The sequence below is a fragment of the Daphnia magna genome, linkage group LG6 (assembly GCF_020631705.1).
Source record: "Daphnia magna isolate NIES linkage group LG6, ASM2063170v1.1, whole genome shotgun sequence".
Taxonomy (NCBI): Eukaryota; Metazoa; Arthropoda; class Branchiopoda; order Diplostraca; family Daphniidae; genus Daphnia; species Daphnia magna.
Window position 1 is genome coordinate 1,526,582 of NC_059187.1, and position 9,480 is coordinate 1,536,061.

The window sequence follows — 9,480 nt, forward strand, 5'->3', positions numbered from 1 at the left end:
GAGAAAGTAAAACTACTCAAAGAATAAGAAACGGCCAACAAAAATTGATGGCCACGAGTTCGGGACAATTTGCGTTAATTATTCCTTTCCCATTTGCGTCAGGGTAGACATCCACATTCGTAAATGGCACTTGGAAGCTAGCCAGAAATAGTCATGTGTTTGTCTTGCTAGACAATTCAAAAAATCTTGATAAATATAGACTTGCATGCGTTTCTTAATCACAAAATTTGAACCTTGTAAAATTGATGATCTTAAATACGAATTTTACTCTTGTTCAGTTTGTCGCAAAATGCGTAAAACTAATTCCATTTAGAAAAGGCTTATCCAACGATGCTGTTAATTTTAACGACCCGATGATGCATCAGAATTCGAAAATTCGCCACGAGCAAACGAGTTGCCATGATGGGAAAACGAATAAATCAACTTCAAGGTTTTTTCCTGTTTCTAATGTGCATCAGCGCGCAGCGGACATCGAACCTAAAACTTAACTTGCTGATTCAAGTTTTCTAAATTTACTTTTCCAGTTAAATTATCAGTAACTGAACGGCCGTAATATTTGACCGCTGCCTTTACTGATATCCTGTTTACATCTTTCACGAAAGTTCTGAATCAACTAGATTAATAAGGCCGCCATCTAAATTTTAAACATCTTTTTTGTTAATCCCGCAGTTCCTCCGCACCTACGTATGTTCTTTGGAAGGCGATAAGAAAATGATTTGGATTTCCTGGACTTCTAAAGCTTTGGACATATCACATGGCCAGTTAGTGGCCCTGCCTTCTTTTAATGGTAAGTTACTGGGCAACTTTTCAGTTTAAGCTTCAACTGTTGGCATGTGCCAACTACTTTGGAACTTGGTGTGCAGCCAAAAATGACAACATGCCAACCTTTTGAATTGAAAAGTGAATTTTTACTGCTGGGCCAATGCTTCATTAAACTTTTCAAGTTCATGTTGTAGTCAGCGTACAATTCAAAGTATTACTGCCTTTAACTTAAACGTAAATTGAGTTAGGTAATTTATGGTAAATTGACAATGTTGCACACGCTGTAGAAGTTCACATGACTTAGAATTGAATGCATTAGTCTCATTAACATGTGCTGGAATAATGACTTGCTATGTGGCACAAAAATTTCAACAAAAAATAAAATAAAAAATCATTCCAAGAAAATTTATTAATTTTTCTTTAGCTACACGGATAATTGAAGCGTGAAAAATTCGACAGTATCTATTAACAATCAAGATCAACTGGTTTGGAAATAATCCAAACATTGGCCGCCCGTCCGGATTGTGCAACGCAACGGGCTGCGATTTCAAGCGCCGATTCCTCCTTGGATGTCATCTGATAACGTTTTCCCAACAGAAACGTCATTACAAATTTGTGTGTAAGTAAACCATTAACTCCCCTTTGCCATCTATATACATTTACATAAGAGCAGTAACCGGAAAACTTTTTTGTTTTCGCGTACAGTTTCGTGATTGTTACGTAACAGCCGCGATCCTATTATGACGATAGATGTCGGTATAGTTTGCACCACTGCACTTTTGTTGACAGCATTGATTGGATGATCGGAACCGGAAAAAAAACATGGGATGATATCCATGTCGAAATCGGTAAGTTTTGTCTTGGCTCATGCTCAAAAAACTGTGGCGAGTAATGGAGAATTTTGTGGTCCGCAACCGCAACAACTCCCTCATTCTTCTTCCGTTTCCTGAATCGATGGCTGTTCCGTCTTCCTTAGCCTCGTAAAGCAACTCTTAAAGCTTGGCCTTTATGTACTGCTAGAGAGAAAGTATGAAAACTTGCAATCCACTGGTTTTACAACAAAAAGGGAACGCAGTTTGCCGACGGCCTATTCCGATTGTTTGGCAATGGCGGCTAATATCGCAAATAGGTTGCATAAATGATGGAGCGACCTTGGTAGCCTGGAAACATTGTTATGGTCTGCGTCTAACGGCATATCTTTATGATTTGCTCACTGTCAATGTGTATTTAATGAAAGGATCGTGCGTGTTATCCAGAAACGGGTCACTCCCTGGGCGTGTTTAAAATACTGACACAGATTCATTGAGGGTCCAGTGTAGTATGTGCGGCTTCGTGTCAAGATCATATCAGATCACGCGTGGCTTGAAAACTGATCCTTTTTGTTTTTAATAGTTTTTTTTTTTTTTGGTTTTTTGGTTTTTTGGTTTTTTTTTTTTCTCTGAATCCGCTTCTTAAAAATAGAAATTTTTTATCAGTTGATAGATTTTCAAGAGTTCGTCGATAAATCGATGTGGTTGTCTAGCGAATGCCGCGGCTTTTCTATAACTTCAACAAGGTCACGCAAATCCAAGAGCCTCGTGTGTACAGAAAAGATGAAAGGAAAAAAAAAAAAACGACACGAGTCACGAGGAACGAGTTTGGACAAAAGTGTAAGGAAGCCAAATTACTAAAATCGATATTCTTGAACTAAATTGAAATGTTTGAAACAACTGATGAAACCTTTCATGTCACAGGTTGAATGTACCAAGAGAGCGACGAATCAGCGTGCCCAAATTTATCGGATCTTTCGATCAAGCTTCGGTTACCATCAGAAATATCGTCCTGGAAAATAGTTTTGGTAAAATACTCAATTTCCTCCTACACCGCCTACATTCTTTTTACGTCCAATCACTGCGTGAGTAGTAAATAACTTACAGTTGAGAAAATAAGAGGGATAATATTGACACTTGAACCTTCTGCTTCCCCACGCTCACTTATAGGACCGGGTGAAAGTAGAACCCAGAGCGGGTTGCATATAATGAGACCGTTCCCCGAAGGAAATTGTGTGCCAGCCGCCTAGCCTTTTTTTTTTTTACTTCCCTTTTTCTCTCCAGCTTTTCATCCGTTGGTCGTCATCACGTGTGTGTTGGCGGCGTTGAAAAGGGGGGGAAAAAAAGATGAAGAAACATGTACGCACACGAAGCGAATGGAATACAGAAAAGAGAAGAGAAACAGCTGCGTGTGGAGGCAGCAGCTCCGATCGATAAAATCTACTGGCCCGCAGAATAGAAATATAGGCTAGTATAAATGTGGGTCTCTAAGAAAAAAAAAAGAAGAAACGGGTTTAGTGGAAAACAAAATAGAAATCTTTGGTGACCAAAGTATTTTATATTTTTGGTCCATTATAAGCTGTACGATAAGGATGACATATGGACTCGTGTTTGCAGGATACGAGTCCTTTGTTTTGTTGTACAACAATCTTATTGTTTGCGATATCGTTGCTCGGTTGTTCCGTGTTGTGTCTTGGACAAAATGAGTTCATTTTTCTGGTAGAGTCCAAACAATCAAACTAAATTCTATCCTTTCTCTGGTCAAAGCTCAGTAAGACTGGACTTGTGATGTGTTTGTCCAGTTCCACACAAGATGAGTCAATAAGCGCATGATAAATGCCTTACAGAGAAAGAATTTTAAACGTAGAGAAAGCGTCTTTCGTTTATTTTTATTTTATATAAGTAAACCACCGTCACCGTGAAAAGCGTTACAATTCACAGCGAAGGTGGCACGATTTCTTCCCTAAATTTTATATTCCATTTTCTCCTTGTGTACCTTTTTAAACTACGTCACACGTACGAGATGAAAAGCCCCGGAACAAACACATGGCATTTGTACAACTTCTTTTTCTTTCTTTTATTTCTTTTCTGACAGGAATAAGAAATGCATTGGATACATCAGCTAGCAGCCACGTGACTAAATATCGCAAAAAATGGCCGTCAGTAAGGCACAGCATGTTAAGGCCGCTTACTGAGAGGAGCCTTGAAATGATTCAGCAGACGCCTAAAGCATCGCATATTGTGAATGAGAAACGACGTCATGCCTTGGTGAAATGCACACATAAAGACTAACTCCAATTATAGTCTAAAACTTCTGGATGGAAAGGACCACTGGCTATATATCAGTAAAAAATATTTGTATTTTTGAATCACATCATTATCCACAAGCATTTAAATTTGTATGCAAAATCCCCTCCAGACTCAACATTGAGGAAGGTAATCGAAATTATGTATAGACCAAGATCGGATGCTGAGTTGCCAAGGCTGAATTCCGACCTGCGGTATTTGTCCTCTCGGGCCCTATAGGAGGGAAATGAAAAATAATATATTTAATTAAGTTGTAGTTAGTTTTATTACAAAATCTTTTGGAATCGTGTACTATACCTCTGTGCTGATATAATACAAAAAATTTTATCTCCAAAAAAGCTGTTATTTTTCCAGGAAACTTTTTGAAAGGTACTTGTTTACATTTTTACAATGTACCGTAGCAGACGTTAAGTGATTGACTGTGACTAGTGACTGTAGTGTCAAACTGTTTTCGTTTTTTATGTCATGAGTAGTGTAGTTTGTGATGTCGGTAATGAGTTATTTGACACAATTAGTCTTTTTAAGTTATCTGATTATGCTAAAGGACTTATTCATAAGGAAACAGAAATTTACTTAGAAAAACGTCTGCTTCTTGTTCTACAGTTGTAATACGGGGGGGGGGGTGTTGTGGAAAGGTAAACAAGTACCTTTCAAAAAGTTTCCTGGAAAAATAACAGCTTTTTTGGAGATCAAATTTTTTGTATTATATCAGCACAGAGGTATAGTACACGATTCCAAAAGATTTTGTAATAAAACTAACTACAACTTAATTAAATATATTATTTTTCATTTCCCTCCTATAGGGCCCGAGAGGACAAATACCGCAGGTCGGAATTCAGCCTTGGCAACTCAGCATCCGATCTTGGTCTATTGTCATCTAGATCGCAATAATGGGGCTGACGATTTCCAAACGAATGTGGTTGATAGGGAAGAACAATTTTCTTCAAATGACAAGAACACTTCTAGCCCAATTTATACCAAAAAAAAAGAAAGAAAAAAGACTGGGACTGTCAATCTGTAATCCGATCAGAAAGACAATGAAACTACGGAATTTTATCTTTTCACGTGACCAACAACCAATGGCAGCACTCGAAACTCCAGGGGGCGCTCTGTGGATGTCGTAATCCATCGTCTGTGCGTGTGTACTGTGTATACGTCGAAAGCCATCAGCTGAAAACCAGAAGGCAAGTTGTGGGCAACGAATAAAGGTCGTCCTGCACTTTCGTGTAACTTCTCTAGTTAATTTCGACGAAGGTTGATGGTTTCTTTGTTCGTTGGTGATTTGGATAAGGAGAATCGTTGACGGAATACAATCTGGTTTATTTTTGTCGGTAGGTAAACTTCTTTACCCTAGATTACCCTACTCCTGTAAATGGCTTTGTTCGGGAAACAATGAAACTTCGGTTGTCGTCTGTCACCTAATTTTCACATAATTTTTCAGCTTTGTTTCTGCTCGGAAACCGCCGTTAGGACATAATTTTTAATTGCAATCATGGAATCTCCTGAAAGCCAAGAGAGAGAAGATGGGATCCGTCTGCGAAAAAAAGTTCAAGAAAATCAGGAAGATGTAGAAAGTAGTGATTGTGAAGATGATGCAAAAACAGACCTTGTGAAAAGGATCATTGAGTCAACCAAAGAGCTAACAGACTGCATGCCAACAGATCTCCCTTCTGCCAAACGGATGGTGAGTAATTAGCATGTTCTACCAGTATGGAGTCTGTGTGCAGAACCTTATTTTCATATTTGACTTACAGTTGGAAGATGGATTACATGCAGCCGCAGAGTTTAGCTCAGACATGGCTGCTGGAGCTGGTGCTGTGGCAGAACAAGCTGGAGATATTTGTCGCAAGGTGATAGAAGCATCATGGAAAGTATGTCACTTTCAGGCTCTGCCACATTGGCTTCAAGACAACGATTACCTGATTTGGGGCCATAGACCACCATTGCCATCATTCACAGCCTGCTTCCAGTCACTTTTCAGAATCCATACTGAAACTGGAAACATCTGGACCCATTTAATTGGTTGTGTTGCATTTGTCAGCCTCGCTGTTTACACCTTGATTTGGTCCGAACTACAATCAGAAGAACGTTTGGTTTTTGCTGCTTTCTTCGCCGGAGCTATCCTGTGTTTAGGTTTATCTTGCACTTATCACACTGTTCACTGCCATTCGGAATTTGTGGGCAAACTGTTCTCAAAACTAGACTATGTGGGAATATCTTTCCTCATTATGGGATCGCTAGTCCCCTGGCTATACTACACTTTCTATTGCCAGTATCAACCCAAAGTAATCTACCTAACTGTCGCCACGGTTTTGGGTTTTGGGGCCATAATTACCTCAATGGTCGATCGATTTGGTGAGCCAAAATATCGACCCTTTAGAGCGGGTAAGTGTCACCTCATTTTTTCAAGTCTTTGTCTGTTTATTCCATATTTCTCTTGATATTTCCACAGGTATTTTCATCGCGTTTGGCTTGAGTGGAGCCATACCAGCGATTCATTACGCTGTAATGGAAGGCTGGGTTAATGCCGTTTCCTACGCATCTCTCGGATGGCTTATTCTTATGGGATCGCTCTACATACTGGGAGCCCTCCTATACGCAGGGCGTATACCCGAGTGTTATTTCCCTGGGAAATGTGATATTTGGGTACGTAAAAATTTCGTTTTTATCTGTCTAGCGTTTCCGGAAATTATTTTGCTGATTACTGTGATTTTTCTTTGATTGCAGTTTCAAAGCCATCAAATATTCCACGTTCTGGTGATAGCCGCAGCTTTTGTACACTACCAAGGAATTTCAGAGATGGCAGTTTATCGATTGACAAATAATCAGTGCCCTGCATCCACAGAAGCTACCCTTGCTTAACCATACCAAAAACATTACAATCTACATGCAACAGAAAGAAAAACAAAGCAAAAAAAAAAAATCCCCGTTCGCTTCCACATATTACTGCTTTGTTTACGGAAAATTGTTTATCAGATATACTTTATGTAATGGTGTGGTGCAGGAGGGGGGAAGTTATGACAAATTTATGGGCACGTTGGTAAATGGTTCTCGCAAAGAGAAAAATTTTCTTAAGTAGAGCGATCCATTAAGTGCCTTTCGAATACATCTCTGTAGCTTGAGCACGTCATGTATGTTATAAATTCCCAATTTACTTCAATATCTTGGGTGGTAAAATTTTCTTAGATTTCTTTAGGTAAAATTACGGAAGAAGACAAAAAACTTATTCTTAGTCACGGTCGCTCCCGTAATTTTTACAAATTGTTTCAAACTTGTTCTTTCTTTTTTGGTGGATGGGAGAAACCGTTTTCAAAATTGAAAGTAGTCAAGAAAAAAAATATGTAATAGTGTGGAGATGCGAAACCTTTTTTGAAAAGAAATTGATTTTTGTTGATATTTTCCGAAAAAAATTCTGTTTTCACAAATATAATAGTTTGTTTGTTTTAACGAAAGATGGCGGATCGATCGCGTTTGTTTTCCTGATAACCTAGCGGAGAATTGACACATTTCTCCATATTTCCAATGCTTCTATATATCTGACTTAATCAGGTATCTTCATTTTCTGTTTGTCATTCTGAGGATACGTTATTCCAAAATGCTGAATACTGGGTAAACATTATTTCAAATTAAATTAAAACCAGCTCAGTTTATGTATTTTGTGTTTTCCATTATCAGTAAACTTGCCGGCCGTACCATTTTCATCACTGGTGCTAGCAGAGGGATCGGTAAAGCCATTGCTTTGAAAGCAGCCAAAGATGGGGCCAACATCGTGATTGCTGCCAAAACAGCAGAGGCACATCCAAAATTACCTGGCACCATCTATACTGCAGCTAAAGAGAGTATACAAATATTCAGCTCTTGTTATGCAACTGCTTGATCAAAATTATTCTTATTGTTTTCTGTTCTGATTTTTTACAGTTGAAGCTGCTGGAGGTAGATGTCTTCCATGCATTGTGGATGTAAGAGATGAAGCACAGATCCAGGCAGCTGTTGAAGCAGCGGTGAAAGAATTTGGTGGAATTGATATTTTAGTTAACAATGCTTCAGCAATTTCACTCACTGGAACTTTGGAAACTCCAATGAAGAAATATGACCTCATGCATCATGTCAATACAAGAGGGACATTCTTAACGTCAGTATCACTCCTTATCTATTTGTATTAAGAGGAATTAAGTTTCCATTAAAATTGATATGATTTTGCAGGTCCAAACTATGTTTGCCATACTTGAAGGTAGGAAAGAACCCACACATCCTAAACCTAAGTCCTCCTTTGAACATGAATCCAGTCTGGTTCCAAAACCATGTGGCTTACACTATGGCAAAATATGGCATGTCAATGTGTGTTCTGGGAATGGCAGAGGAATTCCGGTCAGATGGAATTGCAGTCAATGGCCTTTGGCCCAGAACTGGTAAAGCTTCTTTAAAATAATGCATTCAAATTTTCTCCTGATCATACATTTTCATTCAGGAATCACGACTGCCGCCATGGACATGTTGGGCAAGCTGATGGGTGGCGAAGACACAGTCAACCAGCTTAGGTTCCCAGAGATCATGGCTGACGCCGCCTACGTCATCCTCACTAGAGATTCAAAGAATTTCACACGCAACTTTTGCATCGATGAAGATATTCTCAGGGAAGTGGGCGTGACGGATTTTGACGTCTACGCCGTGAAACCTGGTAAGATTAGGAATTTTTTTTAAGCCGCTTTCTCAAAGAAAGTTAATGTTTGATTTACGATTGTCATGTTACATAGGAACACCGCTGATGCCTGACTTTTTCCTTGACGAATTCCTCGATGACTTCGCGAAGAAATCGAGTCCGATAACGGGAGCTGGAGCAAAACAAGATGCTTCAGCAGCATCTGGCCAAGTAGATCAGGTTTTCAAGACCATCATGGCCGCCGCCAACGAAGAGATTGTGAAGAAAACTAACGCCGTTTTTGCGTTCCAAGTCAAGGGCGCTGAAGAGGGTCAGTGGTACCTCGACCTGAAAAACGGTTCTGGTTCTGCTGGCAAAGGAGAATCACCTTCGCCTCCGGATGCCACTCTGATAATGGATAGCCAAGATTTCGTCAAAATGTTCCAAGGTAGCAATTAAAAAGTTTTTTCTTTCTAGCCGAATCTTCTTTTGACGGCTTATTTTTTGTGGTTGAAATATTTAGGTAAACTGAAAGCCACAGCAGCTTTCATGACAGGCAAATTGAAGATCAGGGGAGATATGGGCAAAGCCATGAAGTTGGAAAAGTTGATGGGTGCCATGCAGTCCAAACTTTGAAAGGCTTTTCTTACGTTTGTTCGTGATTAAACTTCGATCAATGCAAAAGTTTTTAAGAGTGGAAAATTTCACGCGTCATTACTAGAGACTATTGAAGATATATACACAATTTTGGGGATGTACTTGTTATTTAGTCGCTGATCAAAAAGGAAGGAGAGAAAATGTGAAAGAAAAGGTGGCCGTTGGATTTAACGACCTGTAACGGAAATCCTTTTGTTTTATTACGTACACTCTCTCTCTCTTTCTATTATACACATTGTCGGTGAATTGTAGATAAAAAAAAAAGGGAAAGCGCAAATCCTTAGCGGATATCTTTATGAGGCGGTG

General features: G+C 39.3%; 2 protein-coding genes across 3 annotated transcripts; both read left to right on the forward strand.

Moving 5' to 3' along the window:
* The first annotated feature begins 4,936 nt into the window (after positions 1 to 4,936).
* On the forward strand, positions 4,937 to 7,000 carry LOC116925672 (adiponectin receptor protein). The gene is made up of 5 exons (XM_032932395.2): positions 4,937 to 5,209; positions 5,320 to 5,562; positions 5,633 to 6,263; positions 6,331 to 6,524; positions 6,606 to 7,000. The coding sequence occupies exons 2-5, from the start codon at positions 5,371 to 5,373 to the stop codon at positions 6,738 to 6,740; spliced, it is 1,152 nt and encodes a 383-aa protein (XP_032788286.1). The 5' UTR covers positions 4,937 to 5,209; positions 5,320 to 5,370; the 3' UTR covers positions 6,741 to 7,000.
* A 330-nt stretch (positions 7,001 to 7,330) lies between these two features.
* Positions 7,331 to 9,271, forward strand: LOC116925671 (hydroxysteroid dehydrogenase-like protein 2). Of its 2 annotated transcripts, XM_032932394.2 has the most exons (7): positions 7,331 to 7,487; positions 7,554 to 7,717; positions 7,797 to 8,010; positions 8,082 to 8,287; positions 8,347 to 8,556; positions 8,633 to 8,965; positions 9,041 to 9,271. In XM_032932394.2, exons 1-7 carry the CDS (start codon positions 7,474 to 7,476, stop codon positions 9,151 to 9,153), a joined length of 1,254 nt encoding a protein of 417 aa, XP_032788285.2. In that variant the 5' UTR covers positions 7,331 to 7,473; the 3' UTR covers positions 9,154 to 9,271. The 2 variants fall into 2 exon arrangements, with proteins under 2 accessions (XP_032788285.2, XP_045030952.1); XM_045175017.1 differs by lacking the exon at positions 7,331 to 7,487 and having other exon boundaries at positions 7,528 to 7,717.
* Positions 9,272 to 9,480: the final 209 nt, after the last annotated feature.